Source organism: Bubalus bubalis, chromosome 9 (genome assembly GCF_019923935.1).
Source record: "Bubalus bubalis isolate 160015118507 breed Murrah chromosome 9, NDDB_SH_1, whole genome shotgun sequence".
NCBI classification, from domain to species: Eukaryota; Metazoa; Chordata; class Mammalia; order Artiodactyla; family Bovidae; genus Bubalus; species Bubalus bubalis.
The window spans coordinates 3159453-3182962 of NC_059165.1; the positions used below are offsets into that span (position 1 = coordinate 3159453).

Sequence of the window (23510 nt, forward strand, 5' to 3'; positions counted from 1 at the left end):
AGAAACACGGCAGAGCCGGTCCACCCGTGAGTCCCTCGCGGGAGAACCATTCTCGCAGGCCCAGGGCCGCGCTCCCGCCGGCGCAGCGGAGAGCCCGCCGGGCACCCGGGCTGGCCTCGGGCGGGACCGGGTCTCCTCAGCGGCCTCGGCGTCCGGGTCGGGCGGTGGGAGCGCCGGTTCCCGGCCAATGGCGGTTCCCGAACGTGCGCCTAGCGACGTCAGCGCGGCTGTGCCCACGGACGTCACCCGGCGAGCTCGGAGGCCGCTCCCCCCAGCCCCACGAAGGGGGCAAGGGCTCCGGGAAACCGCGGGCGACAGGGACAGGGAGCGGTGAGCCCGCACCCGTGACGGCAGGCCCGGCCGAGCGGCCGTCAGGGGGCGAGCAGCCGCGCGCGCCGCCGAGGTCCCGCCCACTTCCCGATCGGCCACACCCCCTTCCCGAGCGGGCCGCGCGCTCCCGAGCCGCCCCCCCTCCGCCGCGCGCTGCTGAGGCCCCGCCCCCTCCCCGATCGGGCCGCGCGCTCCCGCTAAGCCACCCGGCGCGGGCCTCCGCCGCGGCCCCGCCCCCTTCCCGATCGGGCCGCGCGCTCCCGCTCCGCCTCCCCGCGCGCGCCTTCCCCGCGGCCCCGTCCTCTTCCCGATCGGGCCGCGCGCTCCCGGCGCGCCGAGCTGTGCCGCGGGCGCGCGCGCCGCCGGCGGCAGAGCCGCCGTTAAAGTGGTCTGAGGCGCGCCCGCGCTTCCCCCGCCGCCGCCCTGACCAACTGAGGCGGCGGGCCAGGCTGCGAGCGGCCGCGCGGTCAGCAGGGTCGCCGGCCTCCGTCGCGTCCCCAGAGCTCGCGCCCCGCCGTGGTCTCTCGGCGTCCCGGGGCAGAGCATGTAGCCCCCCAGCGCCGCGTGTGTGCCCGTGTGTGTGTGTACCCGCGTGTGTCCGCGGGCCCGAGGCCGACCCCCGCGCGGCCTGCCCCGGCCCGGCCCCTGCGCGGGGCCTCCCCTATGGGCCTCCTGCTCTCGAAGGAGCCGCGTCGCCACCCGCGCCAGAAGCGGCCCCGCTGCGGCAGCTGGTGGCGCCGCCGCCGCCGGCCTCTCCTCAGGTGGCCCCGCGGGGCCCCGGCCAAGGCGGCGGCGGCGCCCCGGGGCCGGGACTGCCTCTTCCGCGGGCCCTGCATGCTCTGCCTCGTCGTGCACGGCCCCGGCGCGCCCGCCCCCGCCGGCCCGGAGGAGGAGCCGCCGCTGTCGTCGCCGCGGCCGCTCGGGGCCTACGGCGCGGCCGCCTCCTCACAGCCCCCGGCGCGGCGCCGCGCGGGCCTGGCCGCTGAGGACGCCGCGCGCCGCCTCCTGCTCTCGGCCGCCGCTGCCGCCGCCGCGCCGCCCGCCCCCGGCCGCGGGGAGCTGGGGCCGGCCGCCGCCGCCGCCCGAGAGCGGCCGGCCCGGAGCCTCCTGTGGGCCCTCGCGGGGCCCGTGCGTCCGCCCGCGCCGCCCGCCGCCTCGCGGCCCTTCCGGGCGCCGCCGGCCGAGCCCCCCGCGCCCCCCGAGATGGTGTGCAAGCGGAAGGGGGCCGGGGTCCCCGCCTGCACCCCCTGTAAGCAGCCCCGCTGCGGCGGGGGCGCCTGCGGCGGCGGCGGCGGCGGCGGCGGCGGGCCTGCGGGCGGCGGCCCCGAGCAGCACCCCCCGCCGCCGCTCCGCGCCCCGCGCTCCCCCGCCGCCCCGGGAGGGGTCCCCGCGGAAGCCGGCGGGGACGCGGTCCGAGCGGGGGGCGCCGCCCCCTCGGCCGCCCGGCAGCCGCAGCACGAGTGCGGCGACGCCGACTGTCCGGAGGGCCCCGAGCCGCCGTGCGACTGCCACAGGGAGCCGCCCCCCGACGCCCCGGACATCAACCAGCTGCCGCCCTCCATCCTGCTCAAGGTGGGTCTGCGCGCCCCCCGCCCGCCGCCGGGCCCGCTCGGGGGTCCTCTCTGCTGCACTCCCCGGGGCGGGGGAGCTCCCTGACAGTCGGTTATTTCAAGTGCAGGGGCTTGGAGTCCGCTGAAGGTCCTTTTAATCGCTTGAGTCTGCTGCACGTAATCCCGGGTCCACCTAGGCGAGTCCCAAGCCCACTGTTGTAGAAACTGTAGGTTTTCTGTGAAATGTTTTTTTTTTTTTTTTTTAAATCCCTTGAGCGGTTTGCGCTTAACCGGGTAAAGACTTGTATATTAGTGTTGGAAAGTATTCAGACAGTAATTTCAGATTTGATAACTGCTAGCTGATGTCGAAAAACAGTTACCTTTTATCTATCGAGTACTTGACCACGATGATCAGGCACAGTGCCAGAGCTTTATATACATAATATCTCACCGAATCCTTCAGTTGACGCCGTGAAAGAAATATTGTTAACATCTTTACACAAGAAGAAACCGATGTATCAGCGCCCCATGCCTACAGTCGTAAATCAGGCCGACGTGGTGTGTGTTCCTATGGAGCTTACAGTCCAGCGGGGCTTGAAGGGGTTGAATGACTTGCCCAAGGTCACACACAGACAGATCTGCGGAGTTTAGGCCTGTCTGACTGGAAAACCTTTTTATTTATGCTATGTTCTATTATCTTAGGTAAAGCAAACAGATTACCAGACGGTAAGGACAAGTGTATTTTTTGTTGGGGGGAAACGTGAGTGGGGAAGAGGTATCCTGTGGAAACCTTGTCCCACTTTCAGCTACCAAGTAAAATTTGCAGTTTGTCAATGCTAGTGATAAACTTAATTATGTGATACTTTGTAGTAAGTTAGTATTAAAAAGTTTCTTTTCCGTTCATTTTCTCTCTTCTCTCTCACCCCCACACTCCAGCTTTCTGGAGCTTAATAAATACAAACCCCCTTTATCACTGAGGATGATATTTAAGACTAACTAGAAAAACCTAGATAAGAATTTGGCTAATTTTATTGTTACTGAAGTAGCTGTCATCAATTATAATTTTTATTCTCAACAATATTCTTTGATTGGACTTTTTGCATGTTTATAATCCTGTGTGTTTGGATTTGTTTTACTGTGATATTAATATTTTTGTAAATAATATAGCAAAGAACTGGGAAAGCTTAATTTTTCCACATGTCCAAGAGGATGAGATGGTTGGATGGCATCACTGACTCAAGGGACGTGAGTTTGGGTAAATTCCGGGAGTTGGTGATGGACAGGGAGGCCTGGCCTGCTGCGGTTCATGGGGTCACAGAGTCAGACACACTGAACTGAAGTTGTTTACCTTTCAGTGGTGTATTTTTGAAGGAGTAATTACTGCCTCTGTATGTTCAGGCTGTGCATTTTAGGGCAGAGGGAATGTTCTTGAATCTTTTAACTTAGTGGACAACATGGACAAATGAAATATCAACAGATATTTGGCATAGAGGTTTGATTGCTGTCTTGTTATTTGGTAAGTAAGACTGTTTAAAAACAAAGTAAAAAGCAGGTACCTCCCACTTTCTACCTAAACTATCATTATTTCATGAGGTAGAGGACATTTTAATACAAAAACAAAGATAAAAGAAAAAGATAAGAAAGGAGGAAGGACATGATTTCATAATAAAGAGAGTTCCAATACAATAAGTTTATTTTATTTACAACATTGTTCTTTTCCACATTTTTGGTAAGGACTGTGGAGAACTTGTTCTAAGGAACATTTGGGGAAATTATTCATTGGACTTCCCCTGTTGTGTTGCAGTATTTACACATGTTATGTATATTTCCATTACTTGTATTAGAAACAAGGTTAGAGCTACTCTGTGTGGTTTTCATGGTCCCTGTGATATTCAGCATAAGCATGAGTTGAACTGTCTAGAATGAATTGAAATTAGAGTTTTTTAGTGTTTAGCAAGCCAATTAACTTTTGGGGATCAAGCTTTGAAGGGCAGAGGCTCTTTCTATTTAAATATTGTTCATTGCTCTGTCTCCTCCCCTAAGTGCAGTGCCTGGCATTTAACAGCACTTAGTAAATATTGATGAAGGAGCGAATGACCAGGTGTTTAGGAAGTCTGGGTTGAGACTCTGCGCGAATATACACTATGCCAATAATGGAAGTCTCTAAGAAGTGTTTGTGTCCTGAGTTGTTTTGAGCCACAATAGAGCCTTGGATGGTGAAAAGTTTCTGGCTCTATTATGGCTTGAAGAAGGACTTAGGGAGCGATGACTTTTTTTTTTTTATAACAGTACCAGAGGGTTGTGCTTATAGAGGCAGAAATCCATTACCCCCATTAGAAAGTATGCCCAACTTCCCTGATAATGGGCCATAACTTCTAAAATTGTACTGCTGAGTCCTTTGTACCAGAAGTTACTATAGTTACAGAGAATGGGAAGGTGGAGGGGAGAGAGGTTGGGAGAAAAATGTGACAAAATATGATTTAAAGATGTTTTTAGGGGAGTTGACTCAAACTACCATACTTGTTCAGTTTTTCCCAGGTCTGGTAAAAGCAAAAGAGAAAAAACTCAATTCTTTTTACTCTGCTTCAGTCAAATTTTTGACTCAATATCAATAGGTCTTTTTCAGTTTTGGTTTTATGTAAGTAGTGAGTATTACCTGCTTTAAGTTCACATAATGCAGGGAAAGCAAAAGTTTGCCTTGGTTCACCACTACCCTCCATCTAGTTTTCTCTCCAGAGGTCACTAACCACCATTACCAGTTTAGATTTTTTTTCTAGACCTACTGTATTGTGGGGTACAGTAGTTTCTAGTCACATATTACTATTTATATGAGAGTCCCTTGGACAGCAAGGAGATCCAACCATCCATTCTAAAGGAAATCAGTCCTGAGTATTTATTGGAAGGACTGATGCAGAAGCTGAAACTCCAATACTTTGGCCACCTGATGCGAAGAACTGACTCATTGAAAAAGACCCTGATGCTGGGAGGGATTGGGGGCAGGAGGAGAAGGGGACAACAGGGGATGAGATGGTTGGATGGCATCATCGACTCAATGGACATGAGTTTGAGTAAACTCCAGGAGTTGGTGATGGACAGGGAGGCCTAGCGTGCTGCAGTCCATGGGGTCCCAAAGGGTTGGACACAACTGAGCGGCTGAACTGACTGAACTGATTACTATTTAAATTTAAAGTAGTTAAAATTAAGTAAAATTTAAAATTCAGCTTCTCAGTCACAATAACTGTATTTCAGAGATCAGTAGTCACATGTGGCTGGTAGCTACCGTATTGGACTCTGCATATCCAGAATATTTTCTTCATTGTAGAAAGGCCTATGTAAAACTTCATAGCCTTCTCCACAAATGGCATAAAAATGTACATGTCTTCCATTTTTTTTATTAACTGTATGAATTGGAGGTTTTTTGTTGTTAGTATATGATTTCCTTCATTCTTTTTAGTTGTGTAGTATCCCATAGTATTATGCAATACTGTATTTATTTCAATATAGTGTGATTCAGTTCAGTTCAGTAGCTCAGTCGTGTCCAGCTCTCTGTGACCCCATGGACTGCAGCACGCCAGGCCTCCCTGTCCATCACCACCTCCCGAAGTTTACTCAAACTCATGTCCATGGAGTTGGTGATGCCATCCAATCATTTCATCCTCTGTCTTCCCCTTCTCCTCCTGGGAGCTGTGTAAAAATGAATTCTTTCTTCAAATGGTGAGCTTCACTGGCAATTGTAATTATGTAACTTCAGGAAGAGACCTTTGAGGTCATTTGATCACTCCCTACTCCTTATGCATGAAAAAAAGCAGGCCTAGAGAAGTGAAATGGCTTACCCCAGGGCATTTTAGATAGTGAATGGCAGACCCTGGGCTAGAACTCAGCTCAGTGTTTCCAGGTCGTGAGGTCTTTTCAACATATGGTGTAAAAGGGCTTGATTAACCTTCTCTCAGAGATTTTATGAAAGAAATTCCTTAATTGGAGGGCAGGTAGAAACTTAACACCAGTCAACTTCTAACCATTATGAGTCAGAGGCTAATTTTATAATTGGGTCTTTGGGGTTGAATTGTTTTAAATACAAAAAATTTGAGAAGCAGGGAATGGCCCTTCAAAGTTCAACTATGGGGATATAATTTTCTTAGGTATTGAACACTTAATTAAGCCCATTACGTTTGATCTTGAACTGGTTAATACATTGTTTTAGATCATATAAGGTAGCCTCAGTCTTTGGTAACTGTTGCCTTTAAAACTTTAAGCAATCTTGCCTACTGATATCAGAATTAGGTTTTTATATAGTAGAATCACTATAACAATTTTATCAAATGACAGCAGTGGAATATTTTTAAGTAGTTGCTATTTGAGTAACTGGGTATTTTGAATCTATATTTAAATTTCAGAGGCTTTGTGTGCTATATATTTAGATACCTTGGTCTCTGTCAGCAGACTATTTCTTTTCCAAGCCAACCCAGTGAGAGATCCAAAATCCATCACCACCATTAGAAAACCACTTTACCATGAATGCGTCTCTGATAGTGTGTCAGTAGTTAATTAAATCTGTATTTTTATAGCTTTATTACCAACAGGTTGCTTTAGAGATCAAGGAAGAGTTTTATAAGAGAATTGTATTTCGGAGGTAAGCTTATGTATCTGATCTGTTTTTTTCAGATATGAAAAAAGCAATGAAAATGGGAGTCAAAGAAAATGAGTAATACAACTTTTTAAAGCTTTGAATATAGATTAGTAGTGGGTAAGAGGAACTAAGTTAATGTAGTTTTTCGTGAATGCTTTGACCTAAGGTTCCAGTACCACATAAATTCTAGAAGGTATGTCTCTGGAGTTCCAGGGATGATCTTAGCCTGTGCTGAAATGAAGTGTCCTTAGGAAGTCAGGTTCAAGATATCTTTTGGCTGGAGAATGCCTAGAAATCTTGGATAACTTAATTAAATCAGGTTACCAAAAGGTGAGACTTGTTTTCTTCTCATTTTGGGAAGTCTGTAAATTTTTGTGCCTTATAATGAGTAGCGTTCAAGGGAGTTAACCTTGAGCTGTTCTTTATCAGCTTAAGATATCAGGTTCTATAAATGGTAGGGAATGTGAGGGAAGATACGTGAAGACAAATATGGAAGCATTTACTATTAAAATAATACTTTCTTAAAAAGTTATTTTCCTTTGGTTAAATATCCTATTTTATGCTTATCAAGAGTCTTGAAGCAATAAGCACATAGTGTCCAGCACAGGGAAATACAGCCGTTAGGGTTAGGGTTGGAGTATAATCTGTAAATATATTGAATCACTATGTTGCACACCTGAAACTAACACAATATTGTGAATCAACCATACTTCAATTAGAAATAGAGAGTCTTGCCCAAGTCTTGGCCAGTTTGGAGCCCAGGTGGCATGGTAAGGACACCCGTGTGGGGGGAGAAGCTAGGAGCGTGTGGGGAGATGGGCTGCATGTGTGCGTTCATGGATGCAGTGCCTTCCTCTGCCCTGAGAGGATCTCTGAGCAGCAGTGCCCAAGACAGTGAGTATGCTTAGTGTCCGTATCTTAGCTTCTAAATACCATTCTCTGCGAAAAGGAATCAGTGTTCTTGGAGAAATGACTGATGCCAGAGTTGGGACAAGGAAGACACAAGATGAGCTTAGACTATTTTGAGCCGGAACACAAGGCAGTGCTCAGAGAGTCCTGGAGGTGTGTCAGAGGACACATCGTTTCATAGTGTCTCCTCCCCGAATACTCAAAAAGGAGTCATGTTTTATTGAATTTGGTGACTTGCTTTAGAATAAAACTTATTCTTGTGTGAATACTTGACTATAGACTGACACTCTGTGTAATCATAGTTGAGGTTTTATTGGCTTGCTGTGCTTTAAATTTTAAAGGTTAAACTATGAGAAATTATTTTGATTATAGATTAGGAAATAGTTTTAGAATCTATGACTTCCCTTTGGCTGTATGGTTAGAAAAATACCAGAAAGGGAATTCCCTGGAGGTCAGTGGTTAGGACTCCATGCTTTCACTGCCAGGCCCGGGTTCACTCCCTGGTCAGGGAACTCAGATCCCTGCAAGCTGCACAGTGCAGGTTAAAAAAAAAAGGAAAAATACAAGAAATATATTCTGTGTCTCTGTTTTTCCAAGTGGTGCTTTATTCAACAGACTAGTTAGTAAATGTTTCTTTCAGGCTTTTGGCAAGTTGTTGTAAGCAGACTATTTAAGAAAGAGGCAGTATATGATGTTCATAGGAAAAAAATTGAAAAGACCAGAAAAGTTGAACTGATACAGAGAAGATAGTCAATATGAAATTGCTACACAGATTTACTTCTTTTCTTTTTATAACTTGCATACAACCTGCTTGCTTATAAACCTTATCTCCATCTTGTAGTAGTCTGATAGCAGGTAAGATCTCTTCATTAAGAAAAGAAATGGCCAAATATAGGTGTCGGCATGGTTGATTTTTAAAGGTCTGTGGGATATGTATGCCCAAATGTTAAGCAACAATACGTTCTCTGGACGTTTCTTTAGTCTGAAGTATCTTTTGATGACTTATAGCCATGCCTTAGTCAAAAGTAGAATCTTCAAGGCTTGACAGTACTTGGGTATTGGCCTGGTAGTGGTTAGTTCAGATTGTATCAGTAATATGACTTGTACATTTTCTGGTAATTAATAGTTCAGTTGTGTTGTCCAGATCCTCCCCTAAAGATCTAGGAATATTAAGCGTGTTTTCAACCCAGGTCTTGACTAGAAATCATCTCTGTTTCCCCATATCGTTCCCTTTATATTGTTGTTAGTAACAGAACCTACCGTGTTCTAGCTAGGCACATGGCCACCTAACCAAAGACTATTTCTTAACCTCTCATGGATAGGGGTGGCTGTGACTAAATATTAGGTAATAGGGTGGGAGTAGAAGCAATGTATACAACTTCCAAGTCATATTGTAAAAGGCAGCCACTTGTCCTTTGCTTCCTCTTCTGTTTTCCAGGGCTGCTTGTTGTTGTTCAGTCGCTCAGTCATGTCGGACTCTTTGTGACCCCATGGACTGCACCACGCCAGGCTTCCCTGTCCTTCACTATCTCCCAGAGCATGCTCAGACTCCTGTCCGTTGAGTCAGTGATGCCATCCAGCCATCTCATCCTCTGTCGTCCCCTTCTCCTGCCCTCAATCTTTCCCAGCATTAGGGTCTTTTCTAATGAGTCAGCTCTTCATCTTAGGTGGCCAGAGTCCTGGAGCTTCAGCTTCAGTCCTTCCAATGAACACCCAGGACTGATCTCCTTTAGGATGGACTGGTTGGATCTCCTTGCAGTCCAAGGGACTGTCAAGAGTCTTCTCCAAAACCACAGATCAAAAGCATCAATTCTTCGGCACTCAGCTTTATTTATAGTCCAACTCTCACATCCATACATGACTACTGGAAAAACCATAGCTTTGACTAGATGGACTTTTGTCAGCAAAGTAATGTCTCTGCCGTTTGTCATATCTTTTCTTCCAAGGAACAAGCATCTTTGAATTTCATGGCTGCAGTCACCATCAGCAGTGATTTTGGAGCCCCCCAAAATAAAGTCTCTCACTGTTTCCACTGTTTCCCCATCTATTTGCCATGAAGTCATGGGACTGGATGCCATGATCTTAGTTTTTTGAATGTTGAGTTTTAAACCAGCCTTTTCACTCTCCTCTTTCACTTTCATCAAGAGGTTCTTTAGTTCTTCTTCGCTTTCTGCCATAAGGTTGGTGTCATATGCATATCTGAGGTTGTTATTTCTCCTGGCAATCTTGATTCCAGCTTGTGCTTCAGCCAGTCGGCATTTTGCATGATGTACTCTGCATATAAGTTAAATAAGCAGGGTGACAGTATACAGCCTTGATGTACACCTTTCCCAATTTGGAACCAGTCCATTGTTCCATGTCCAGTTCTTCTTGATCTGCATACAGGTTTTTCAGGAGGCAGGGCTAGATGACCTGGATTAAAAGAGTAACTCATTTTCCCCTGTATTTTAGGACAGTGAGCAGCAAATATAAGATGACCCATGCATCTATCTTTTGCAGCCTTAGAATACCTTCTTGGTGTGGACTTCTGTCATACTCAAGCCGTTCTTAACAGGACTGTGTTAACATAAGCAACTTCCTGGCTTGATCCAAGTGCCATTTCAGTTTTTCCATTGTCATTTTTTCCTCTTTCTTATTTAACAAAAATGTTGGTCCAGGTCAGTCCTTTATGTTCTTTTTCTTCAAAGCAACCTTTGAAATGCTCTTTCTCTTCAATCTCAGCTTATCCAAAGATAATTCAGACATGTCTTTGAATATATAATTTTGAGATCAGTGAACAAATCTCCTACCTTAGTGTCTCCCATAGAAGCCCAGGTACATGTGCACAGATGTTTGTTAAATGAATTAAGAAAAACACCATGGGGCGGAGTTGTTATTTTCTGAGGAGTTAGGGAATGGGCGAGTTAGCATTTTAATGGCTGTTAAGAAAAGCCATTATATTAAAACATATTTTAGTTAATTATTTCTGTTTAACAAGTTTGGCAGTTTAAGACCACAAACATTTATTATTTCATGTTTTCTGTGGGAATCTTTTCATGGCTTTGCTGGGTCCCTCTGATCCAAGGTCTCTTATGAAGCTATGATCAAGGTGTCGCTGGGGCTGCTCAGCTGGGGCTTGAGAGTTTTCACCCAGGCTTACACACGTGGTTGTTGGCAGGCCTCAGGTCTTGCTTGGCTGTTGGACAGATGTTGAAGTTCCTTGCCATGCCATTTCAGACTTCTCCAAAGGGCTAATCACATGCAACAGCAGAGTCAAGAACACCCAAAATAAGGAGCCATGGTTTTCTTAACCCAATCTCTTCTGCCATACTCTTTTCATTAAAAGTGAGTCAATAAACCCCGCTTATACTTATGAGGAGAGGCTTACACAGGTGTAACTACCAGGAGGTGGGGTCAGTGAGGGCCATTTTATAGGTTGCCTACAACAAACTATATGCAGAGATCTGTTAAATATGCACTGGTGTTTCAGCTTCGATTTTGCTTTTTTTTAATCCATCTTTGCTGGTACTGGTGTTATCTTCCCTTCACTCACTCATTGAACTTCCTTTCACCTGAATAAAATCTACCTAGATTTAGTCAATTATCTGTTGTGACAATCATCTTACTTTTGCAAAGGAACAAATTAAGGTCCAAAGAAGGTGCTATCCAAAGTCACACATATTTTAAACAAGGTGTTTCTTGGTTCCAGAATATGCCACACATCTTCTGTTTGCTAAGGGACACATTAGCCCTTTAAAATCATGTAGTCCTTTAACCTTCAACAAATGATCTAATTTCTCTAAATCTTATTTTCTTGTCTATGAAATGTGGAGGACAAACATAAAAAAATCTACCAGAGAGGAACCTCTGACTTTGGCTGCATGAAAACTTTGGTGAATCCTCTCTGCAAACAGTGTATGTATATGTATATATACACAGACACACATATGTCATATATGTATATACACACATACCAATACCCATATACATATATATGTAAATAACTGGGCAAAATTGCCCTAAACTCTTTGGGCTTTGGGAATTGACCAAAGGCAGACAACAAATTGATATGTATTTATTCTTAGGAAAACTACTAGAGCTTCAGGTAAGAATAGTGGAAGTCTATCCACTCCAGTACTCTTGCCTGGAAAATCCTATGGACAGAGGAGCCTGATGGGCTGCAGTCCATGGGGTCGCGATGAGTTGGACATGACTGGGCGACTTCACTTTCACTTTTCATGCATTGGAGAAGGAGATGGCAACCCACTCCAGTGTTCTTGCCTGGAGAATCCCAGGGACGGGGGAGCCTGGTGGGCTGCCGTCTATGGGGTCACACAGAGTTGGACACCACTGAAGCGACTTAGCATACCACTCTTGAATTGAGACCCCTAACAGCAGTAGATCAAACCAATCAATCCTAAAGGAAATCAGTCCTGAATATTCACTGGAGGGACTGATGCTGAGGCTCCAGCTCCGATACCTTGGCCACCTGATGTGAAGAACTGACTCATTGGAAAAGACCCTGATGCTGGGAAAGACTGAAGGCGGGAGGAGAAGGGGACGACAGAGGATGAGATGGTTGGATAGCATCACCGACTCAATACACATGAATTAGAGCAAACCCCAGGAGATAGTGAAGGACAGGGAAGCCTGGTGTGCTGCAGTCCATTGGGTCACAAAGAGTCAGACACGACTTAGTGGCTGAATAGGAACAACTAGCTGTTTTGGTGTCTTAAGAGGGTAACTCATTTCAATTCAGTTCAGTTCAGTTCAGTTGCTCAGTTGTGTCCGACTCTTTGTGACCCCATGAATCGCAGCACACCAGGCCTCCCTGTCCATCACCAACTCTCGGCGTTCACTCAGACTCATGTCCATTGGGTCAGTGATGCCATCACCAACTCAGTTAGGGGCAATGAATAACAACCTGTATCTGTCAGCTAAACGTGATGAACTTTGTAGGAAGAAAATGGTTAAAACCCACATATTTTCAAGTTTCACATTGTGGTGCCAGTTGGGATGAGGTGGGGATCAGCTAGGAATTTAACCAGCGGATCTTGGAAATGAGAGACCCATAAAGGGATAATAAGCTCTTCACATATCCTTGGTTTACTCAAACTATGCACATGTCCTGGGGAGACTTGAGAGTATCTAGCAGAAAGCAGGCCAAAGCAACCTTGAGAATAAGCCTTGAATATGCTCTTCCCAACCCATGCACAGATTGAAGGGCAGGCTCGAGGTATTTGAGCATTTTTTTCCCCCCAATTTAGACACAGGGAAGCCATGCTAAAGAAATATGAATAAGAATTAAAAGTTGAGCAGAGACATGCAAACAAACATTCGAACTTCAGATCCTACCATTTAAGGCCAGGGAGATTAAAGTTGAAACAGGTTTCAGATAAGTAAATCAAATTCCAGAGTTGCTACAAATGTTACCTAAAATGTCTGGTTTTGAATAAAATATTATGAGACATGTAAAGAGACAGAGAAAAAGTGATCTGTACTGAGAGGAAAGAAAACAGTTAATAGAAATTGAGTAAGCACAGATATTAGACTTAGGAGATAAAAACTTCAGACTATAATAAACATGTTAAAGAATGGAAGGAAACATTATTCAAATTATAAGAGATTATAACATTGACCCAAAGAATGGAAAGTTTCAATATAAAGACATGGAAACCGTAAAAAAGCATTTTCTGATGCTATTAAAAATAGAAGTGCTTTTCTTTTACAATTGTATTTATTTATTTATGATTGTATACGCTGTCTCTGGTTGCAGTGAGAGGAGGCTTCTCTTGCAGAGCACAGGCTCTAGATTGAGTGTTGAGTGGTTGTGGTGCACGGGCTTAGTTGCCTTTCAGTATGTGGAATCCTCCTGGAACAGGGTTCAAACCCGTATCTCCTGCATTGGAAGGTGGATTCTTATCCACTGCACCACCAGGGAAGTCCTTCCTTATTTTATTTCTGAGTTGTTCATTGATAGTGTATAGAAATATTTGCTTCTTAGCTCTAAATTTTTTTGTGTATAATTTTTCTATATAAGATCATGATAATTGTAACTAAAGAACATTTTAGTTTTCTAATCCAAATGCCCTTTAATTCTTTTCCTTATGTAATTGCCCAGGCCAGAATCTCTAGTACGGTGTTGCGTAGAAGTGGAGACAGCAGAAATCTTTGTCTTGTTCCTCATCTCAGGGGAAAATATTCAGTCTTTCACTATTAAGTGTAATAATAATGGCAGAATTTTTACACATGCCGTCTATCACATTAAGGAAGTTCCCTTCATTCCTAGTTTCCTGAGTATTTTTGCCAAGAAAGGGTATTGCATTTTGTCAAATGCTTTTTCTACATTAATTGAAATGGTTGAGTTTTCTAAACCTTTATTTTATTAATGTGGTGTGTTAAATGGATTCATTTTTGCCTTGAACCATTTTTTCATTCTTGGGATAAATACCACTGGACCGTGGTATATGACCCTTTTAATATGCTGCTTGATTCACTTTGGTGATATGGTTGACTCTTGAATAGCATGGGTTTGAACTGTGCAGGTCTTTTTACACACAGGCTTCTTTTCGACAGTAAACACTGTGATAGTACGTGGTCCTTGGTTGGTTCAATCTGTGGGTGATGAATTGCACATAGGGAGGGCCGACTATGAAGTTACACTTGGGTTTCAACTGCATGAAGGATCAGCATCCCAATCCCTACATTGTTCAAGGGCTAAGTAGGCTTTTTAAGGATTTCTTGCATTTAAATTTGTCAGAGATATTGGTGTATAGTTTTCTTGTGATTTGACTTTAGTGTCAGAGTAATGCTAACCTCATAGAGTTAGCAAGAGTTCCCTTATATTTCAGTTTTGGGAATCATTTAAGAAGGATTTCTATTTGTTCTTTAAATGTATCACTATTAGGGCCGTCTGGTCCTTGGCCTTTCTTTGTTGGAAGTTTTTGATTACTGATTCAACATTTTCTCTTATTATAGGTCTGTTGAAATTTTCTATTTCTTCTTGAATCAGTTTTTTGTAGTTTGTATATATCTAGAAGTTTGTTTCGTTTAGATTATCTAATTTGTTGGCATACAATTGTTCATAATACTCCCCTATAATTCTTTCTTTTTTTGTAAGGTTGGTAATAATATCTCTTTGTAATTCATGATTTTAGTAGATCGAGTGTTCTTTTTTTCATTTCTCGGTTGTGACCTTAGCTACTCCCATATCCTACGTCCTCTTTAGGACAGCCCATAATAGTGACTCTTTTAATAATGGTCCCTTGTACTAAAATGGTTTTCTGTTTTAAAAAGTTAATTTTTCATGGCTGGAAGGATGACTACCCCCTCACCCGCATTTCTGTGGGGTCATGCAGCACACATCTGTGGGGAACCTGGTGCTCAGCCGTTCAAAGACAGTGTGCTTGGGGTTTCTTATATAGAGGAGCAGCTCCCTTGCTGTCATCAGTCCTTGATACAAGGGATACATTTTTTAAAAAAGATTAATTTTTTCTAACTGGTAAAAACTTTTATTGCCTTTAAAATGTTTAACACATATTATGTGGTTCCTTTTTTATTCACAGATATTTTCCAATTTATCTCTGGATGAACGTTGCCTTTCTGCATCATTGGTTTGCAAGTACTGGCGTGACCTTTGTTTAGATTTCCAGTTTTGGAAGCAGCTGGATCTTAGCAGTCGTCAGCAGGTATGGATTCTGATTCTACAAAAACACTCAATTTGACCTACTCAAAAAATATCTTTTTTCTTCTTAGAAATTACTTCTTTCACACTGTAGTTTTTCAGGATAGTTCAAATGACTAAAATCTATAATTCTGTGCTTTAGTAATTTTTTTTTTCAAATTCAAGTTGAAGCTAGGTTTCTGTGATGGATATATCTTTTAGTTTGGATTGGCAATTTGGGGTTGCTTCTGAATCCTTTTTGTTGTAGTCCTCTTTGTTTCCCCCACTGTATTATTATTTTTTTCTACTACATTTGAAAAAGTTACTAAACTTTTCAGTTTTTGGAGAGAGAATTAGTAGACAGCGATGGCAAACACTTAAACAGTACTGCTGACTTGCCATGTAGGTACTCTTCTGTGAGTTTTATGTATATTCATTTGATCAACAACCTTATGAGTTGATACTATCATTATCTCTATTAATATAATAATTATTATACTTTTGATAATAGTATTCTTATAATGTTATTTTGTGTGAAGAAATGGAAGCAAAATGGAATAAGATAACTTACTTTGTTTTAATTTTCACTTTGATGAGTTTTCCAATCCTCCCCATTGCCCAGCTGCCCATTATGTTTATATGGTGGTATCATTTAAGAAAGAAAGTACTTTATATTGCCTTATTTCAGACAGTTGGTTGGACTTGTTAAATTCTTCCTTGGTTGTCAGTACTTGGCATTGGAAACATAAAAAAATATCCACTAAAAATAGGGTTTTATTAGAGTACTAAACCTGCTCGAAACCTCCCATGATCTTGTTGGTAGTGATGCGCTGGTGAGTGCTTTAACAGCTGGCCTCCAAAAACAAATGAACAAAGAAGAAGCCCCGATACTCTCCCCATGACCAATTTCAAGCTAAAAGTGTGATATCACAGAATGTGATGCTATCACTGATGTGGAAAGTGATACATGCTCCAGACTCTCTGATTTGGCACAAGCCAACTCCAGCATACCACTGGTAGCATATGTGTCTGTTTATAACACATGCACTGTAAAAAAAAGTAAACAACTTCCTGAGCATTTGTTTTTAAGTTTCCTTTTTGTTTGCCTGCCTTATTGGTAAGGGTTAAGACAGTTATACAGTGTTTACCTGCCTGAGTTCATGAAGTTTGTATCCAGGGGGGATGGTGAATACTTGGTTAGTTGTGGCTGAGAGTGTAGAGAGCAGTAATGTGAAGTAATCCATGGGGTTTTAACTTCCTTAGTCTTCAATATCCCAGCTATTTGTTACACACTCAGACTATTAGCTTTTCTCCTCTGCTGGTAGTTAGGTTTGGAGGTTTAAAAAAAAAAAAATAGAGAAAGAGGTACACTGTTTCCAACAAGTAGAAACAAAGGTGGTTTCAGCCTTGTTCTTGCACCTTGTACTCCTCGACATGCCCCGATTCTTTTCTTCTTCCTGTCTAACTTTAATCATGTGTATTTTCTCTCATCATTATTTTTACTCAAAACACTTCAATAATGGTAACTCTTGTTTTTTTTTTTTTTTCTTTTGGAAGTATGATTGGGCAGGGAATGTGTAGAGGTTGGTTTTTAAACATTGTTTAAAATATCAAGATGGTCCTGTGAGTTTTTCACTAGATGAATTTTAAGGTTACTTATATTTAGCTCTGAGTCTTCTGAGATAAGTTTTTTTTTTTTTTAATGGCCTTTATATATAGTCTTTGGTGTCCTAATATCCAAGATGATATATAGTATAAGCTGTGGATTTAACTAGATGTAATGTATTCTGATAGAAGTAGGAAAGCAATTGAAATTTATATACTTTGGTTCAGTTCAGTTCAGTCGCTCAGTCGTGTCCGACTCTTTGCTACCCCATGAATCGCAGCATGCCAGGCCTCCCTGTCCATCACCAACTCCCAGAGTTCACTCAGACTCACGTCCATCGAGTCGGTGATGCCATCCAGCCATCTCCTCCTCTGTCGTCCCCTTCTCCTTCTGCCCCTAATCCCTCCCAGCATCAGGGTTTTTTCCAGTGAGTCAACTCTTTGCATCAGGTGACCAAAGTTTTGGAGTTTCAGCTTCAGCATTAGTCCTTGCAATGAACACCCAGGACTGATCTCCTTTAGGATGGACTGGTTGGATCTCCTTGCAGTCCAGGGGACTCTCAAGAGTCTTCTCCAACACCACAGTTCAAAAGCATCAATTCTTCGGCACTCAGCTTTCTTCACTGTCCAACTCTCACATCCATACATGACCACTGGAAAAACCATAGCCTTGACTAGACGGACCTTTGTTGGCAAAGTAATGTCTCTGCTTTTCAATATGTTGTCTGCTGCTGCTGCTGCTAAGTCACTTCAGTTGTGTCCAGCTCTGTGCAACCCCATAGACGGCAGCCCATCAGGCTCCACTGTCCCTGGGATTCTCCAGGCAAGAACACTGCTGTCTAGGTTGGTCATAACTTTCCTTCCAAGGAGTAAGTGTCTTTTAATTTCATGGCTGAAATCACCATCTGCAGTGATTTTGGAACCCCAAAAAATAAAGTCTGACACTGTTTCCCCATCTATTTCCCATGAAGTGATGGGACCAGATGCCATGATCTTCATTTTCTGAATGTTGAGCTTTAAGCCAACTTTTTCACTCTCCTCTTTCACTTTCATCAAAAGGCTTTTCAGTTCCTCTTCACTTTCTGCCATAGGGTGGTATCATCTGCATATCTGAGGTTATTGATATTTCTCCTGGCAATCTTGATTCCAGCTTGTGCTTCTTCCAGCCCAGTGTTTTTCATAATGTACTCTGTATATAAGTTAAATAAGCAGGGTGACAATATACAGCCTCGAGGTACTCCTTTTCCTATTTGGAACCAGTCTGTTGTTCCATGTCCATTTCTAACTGTTGCTTCCTGACCTGCATACAGGTTTCTCAAGAGGCAGGTCAGGTGGTCTGGTATTCCCATCTCTTTCAGAATTTTCCACAGTTTATTGTGATCCAAACAGTCAAAGGCTTTGGCATAGTCAATAAAGCAGAAATAGATGTTTTTCTGGAACTCTCTTGCTTTTTCCATGATCCAGCGGATGTTGGCAATTTGATCTCTGGTTCCTCTGCCTTTTCTAAAACCAGCTTGAACATCTGGAAGTTCACGGTTCACATATTGCTGAAGCCTGGCTTGGAGAATTTTGAGCATGACTTTACTAGCGTGTGAGATGAGTGCAGTTGTGCGGTGGTTTGAGCATTCTTTGGCATTGCCTTTCTTTGGGATTGGAATGAAACCTGACCTTTTCCAGTCCTGTGGTCACTGCTGAGTTTTCCAAATTTGCTGGCATATTGAGTGCAGCACTTTCACAGCATCATCTTCCTGGATTTGAAAGAGCTCAACTGAAATTCCATCACCTCCACTAGCTTTGTTCATAGTGATGCTTCCTAAGGCCCACTTGACTTCCATTCCAGGATGTCTGGCTCTAGGTGAGTGATCACACCATCGTGATCATCTTGGTCGTGAAGCTCTTTTTTGTACAGTTCTTCTGTGTATTCTTGCTACCTCTTCTTAATATCTTCTGCTTCTGTTAGGTCCATACCATTTCTGTCCTTTATCGAGCCTATCTTTGCATGAAATGTTCCCTTGGTATCTCTGATTTTCTTGAAGAAATCTCTAGTCTTTCCCATTCTGTTGTGTTCCTCTATTTCTTTGCATTGATCGCTGAGTTAGGTATCATCTAATATTATGTGTGAAAAGTCAAGATTTATGCATCATGTTGACTGATACATACCATTTGTTGTGTTAAGAACCAACTCAGAATTCTAATACAGTTTTGTTTGTGGAGTTTTTGGTGAGTTTAAAGGTTTAATTAAAGTGTATTTTCCTAACAAGGATATAGATTTTTGGCTTTTATTGAAAGCCAGTACATTATATTATCACTTGCTGTTTCTGACACCAAATGTGTGCTTTTTTCCATGCTAACAAATTCTCTGACGCTAATTAGGTGTCCAACAGTTGAGTTCAATTCTGACACTAACTCCTGGAGTTAGTGCAGACCTTACAGTTGAAGGGCTCAGTCCCATGACTGTCCCTGCTTAGTATACCCGTCACAAGTCCTGAAAGTGAAGTCGCTCAGTCATGTCCGACTCTTTGCGATCCCATGGACTGTAGCCCACCAGGACCCTCGGTCCATGGGATTTTCCAGGCAAGAGTACTGGAGTGGGTTGCCATCCCCTTCTCCAGAGGATCTTCTCGACCCAGGGATCGAACCCGGGTCTCCCGCATTGTAGGCAGACGCTTTACCATCTGAGCTACCAGGGAAGTCTGGAGCCACCTATACTTCTGACTGACCATCTTTAAAGCTAGAAGTTCCCCATTTCCCCTGCTCAAGCTGATAATTTGCTAGCGTGATCAGAACTCAGGAAAATACTAATGTTTACTGTTTTAGTGTAGAGGATGTAACCCAAGACCAGACAAATGGAAAAGATGCCTAGGGCAAGGTTTCAGGGAGAGGGTATGGAGCTTCCCTGTCCTCTAAAGGCACATCACCCTCACAGCACTTTAATATTCACCAACTCAGAAGCCCTCCAGATCTCATTGTTCAAGAGTTTTTATAACCCATCTTCAGCTTCCTCTCTTCCCAGAAAGTCAGAGGATGGGACTGGAAGTTTCCACACTCTAATCACATGGTGTCTGGTCTTTCTGGTGACCGGTGCCTATCCTAAAGCTCTCTAGGGCCTCCACTTAGGTCATTTCTTTACTGTAAACTCAGGCATGGTCACAAGGGGCTAGCTAAAGAAAACAAAAGACATTCCCATCACTCAGGAAATTCCTAGGACTTTAGGAGCTCTGTTCTAGAAACTGCAGACAAAAGACCAAATATATTTTTTAAATTATACGACAGTTCTTATTATGCTTTAATATTAAGCTTTTTGATTGTGGTTTTCATGCTATAATCTAATTGTTATATATTAGAAAAAATTTAATGAAAGAATAGAAAGTAAGTTTCCATTTTTAGCAAAGTTTTAAATTTATTGCTTTTTTTCTCCCCTCTCATAGGTCACTGATGAATTATTGGAAAAAATTGCATCAAGAAGTCAAAATATAATTGAAATCAACATTTCTGATTGTCGCAGTATGTCTGATACTGGCGTATGTGTTCTAGCATTTAAATGTCCTGGACTTCTTAGGTATACAGCTTACAGGTGTAAACAGCTTTCTGACACCTCTATTATTGCAGTTGCCTCTCACTGTCCTTTACTTCAGAAAGTTCATGTAGGCAACCAGGACAAACTGACTGATGAAGGACTCAAACAGGTAAATTTTAGAATCTGTAAGATGGTTTTGCATGTATTAATGTGTTTTTTTGCAGCATCACTTTGAAAGATGTTTACGTTAAAAGTAATACTCAGAGAATAAGTCATTTTTTTATGTATTCATGAATATTTGGGTTCATGAACTAGAGTGCTGTGGCTGTAATGGACAAATTAACTTCTTTGGGTGTTTTAATAAGTGCTTGAACTTCTTTGACCAGCCATTTTATTTCTTTATTCTTTTGTTACTTAAATTTTGTACTAAATTTTGCTTTATGTAGGAGCTTCCCTGATAGCTCAGTTGTTAAAGAATCCACCTGCAATACAGGAGACCCTGGTTCAATTCCTGGGTCGGGAAGATCCTCTAGAGAAGGGATAACCTGTCCACTCCAGTATTATTGGACTTCCCTTGTGGCTCAGCTGGTAAAAGAATCTGCCTGCAATGCGGGAGACCTGGATTTGATCCCTGGGTTGGGAAGATCCCCTGGAGAAGGGAACAAGCTACCCACTCCAGTATTCTGGCCTGGAGAATTCCATGGACTGTATAGTCTGTGGGGTCACTAAGAGTTGGACACAACTGAGCAACTTTCACTTGCTTTATGTAACAACAGTATGCAGTTTGGGTTAGCATGAGCTTTTAAAAATTAACTTTTAATTCCTCTTTTATGTTACTAGGTGAAATGCTTACATATTTTAAAATATCTTTTAAATGCAACTCTAAGTTGAGGAGTATAAAATGAAGCAAAAGATGTTAACTACCTATATTAGGCACAGTAGTTGGGTTTAAATACAGTATCATGTATTTTCTGGTTGATTCACTTTCTTTGGAAATGGTGTTTAAAGTTTCTTGTCTCAGAGTGAATATTGAATGGATTCTATGTGCCAGTCCCTGAATTTGTGAATGTTTTGAATATTTAATAATAGTACCACTAATGTACTGGTCACTTTTTGTGTTTTTATATTTAACCCTTGAAGTAACTTTGTGGGAGTTGTTGATATTGAACTTTTTGTTTAATTTTCATTTTGTAAAGGAAGAGATTAAGTCTTAGAGAGATTAAGAAACTTGGCTAATGTTTGGCAGACAGTGGACCTGGGACTGGAGCCTGGGTTTCCTGAAGCCCTGCCGCCTTATTATCTTTCTGGTTTTCCCTGCCAGTCGACTGTACTCTCCAGACCTCGAATAAGGGAGCCTCTCCATGAAGGCAGAAGCTGTGTGCATTTACCACTCTACACACAGTGCCCTAGGCAAACATTTGTTGGAAAAAAGAATTAATTATTAATAATTCCATTTAAGAACTTTGTCAGAACAGTTTTTAAATTCAGAATTGAGATGTAGTCCCAATACTTCTTAGTAAAAGCAGGATATCAGTGAAGTCCTAGATTTAAGTCTCATCTTAGATGAAACCAGAAATAACATGTATATCCCTAAATTTAGGCATTATATATGGATTAACTGAAAACTGAGCACTAGAAGGAATTTGGAAAGTCTGCCCTAAATGGTACTGGGTTTGTCAGTCCAATTTACGCAGTAAGAACACTTCAGTTCCCTGGTGGCTCAGACGGTAAGCGTCTGCCTACAATGCCAGAGACCCGGGTTCGAACCCTGGGTCAGGAAGATCCCCGGAGAAGGGAATGGCAACCCACTCTAGTATTCTTGCCCGGAAAATCCCATGGATGGAGGAGCCTGGTGGGCTACAGTCCACGGGGTTGCAAAGGGTCGGACACGACTGAGCGAATTCATTCATTCATTCATTCATTTTGTCTGCAAAGACTAATTGTGTAATAACAGTTTTCTGCTATCTACAGGATTACTCACTAGCAAAGCGTTTTACACAGTTAAGTCTATTAAAATAATCTTTAGGGTAAACTATAAATTTTATAGACATGATGTGATTTTTTTGTGATTAGAAATTTCTCAGCAAATTATACTTTGCAGTGAAACATTTTAAAAAGTCTATATATTTATTAAGAAATGGATTAAATTTGTTATATATTTAAATCTGATGTAACACAAATAGGTGCCAGCTGAGCAGAGTGCCATGGTACATACCTTATAGTAAAGTCATATTTATGGTTGAAATAGAGGGAAACTAAAGAGTTCTTTAAGGAGCAAGATTTAATATGCCACTTAAGTACTATGAATTTATCTAATATTTACAGCTTAGAGACTAATTATGTAAATCTTTCCTAGAATGTGACGTGTTTTGAAACCTGTTAATTTATGACAGATTAGAAGTTTGCTTCAGATTTTTATGGTTTCTGAATTATGAATTAGTTATATATGAAGAAATAACCTGATAAAAGTAATAAAATAGTTTAAATCTTTTTCATCCTAATTAAAAATTTTTTATATATTTTTCTTTTCTAAAAAATTCATTTTTAGTATGCAGATAATTGCTTTACAGGGCTGCGTTAGTTTCTGCTGTACATCAGTGTGAATCAGCCATGGGTGTCCATATATGTCCCCCCCTTTGAACGTCCCTCCTGCCTCCCAACCCATCCCACCCCTCTGGGTTGTCACAGAGCGCTGGGCTGAGCTCCCTGTGTTACACAACGCCTTCCTGTTAGCTGTCTGTTTACACGTGATAAATGTATGCATTTCATTACTGCTCTCTCGATTCTCTCACCCTCTCCTGCCCGCCCCCCGCGGCCCCCGCTGTGTATATGAATCTGTTCTCTGAGTTTCTGTTCATCCCAAGTAATTTTTCCAGGTAATTGCCTCTGAACCTCACTGCAGTTCAGGGAGTAATCCTTTCCTGTGCTTAAGACTGTGCTGTGGCGGGGTGTGTGTGTCCTCGTTTAGCCTCTTTGTTCTGATGGAATAGTGTTGTGGAGTAGGATAGTAGAGAATGGCTTTTCATGTATACATAAAATACAACTAAAGGTTTCATGAAACAATTTTCTATTCTATACCATTATGTTAAATAAATAATGATTTTGATTCATTCAGTACATTAATTTCTCATTGGTATTTGATAAGCTCTGCTGTGGAGTGTATTACAGTTTTAGTGAATTAACAACTTAAAAATGTATAATAAAGTTTCAAAGGCCTAGGATGGAACTTTCATAATTGATGAATTTTCCTGGTATTTTTTTTCTTTTCTACTCATAAACATAGCTATTAAATTGTTTATTCTACAGATCAAGTTAAAAGGTTTTAAGAAT

General features: G+C 42.7%; 1 protein-coding gene across 1 annotated transcript in view; it reads left to right on the forward strand.

The window, feature by feature from the left end:
• Positions 1-858: 858 nt before the first annotated feature.
• The window catches only part of FBXL17 (F-box and leucine rich repeat protein 17), a 521490-nt gene continuing 498838 nt past the window's right edge, over positions 859-23510 (forward strand). Inside the window, exons 1-3 of the mRNA XM_006067398.4 lie at positions 859-1902; positions 14961-15083; positions 20092-20349. Coding sequence (XP_006067460.2) covers positions 994-1902; positions 14961-15083; positions 20092-20349 — 1290 coding nt within the window. The 5' untranslated portion in view covers positions 859-993. The remainder of the gene's footprint in view (positions 1903-14960; positions 15084-20091; positions 20350-23510) is intronic.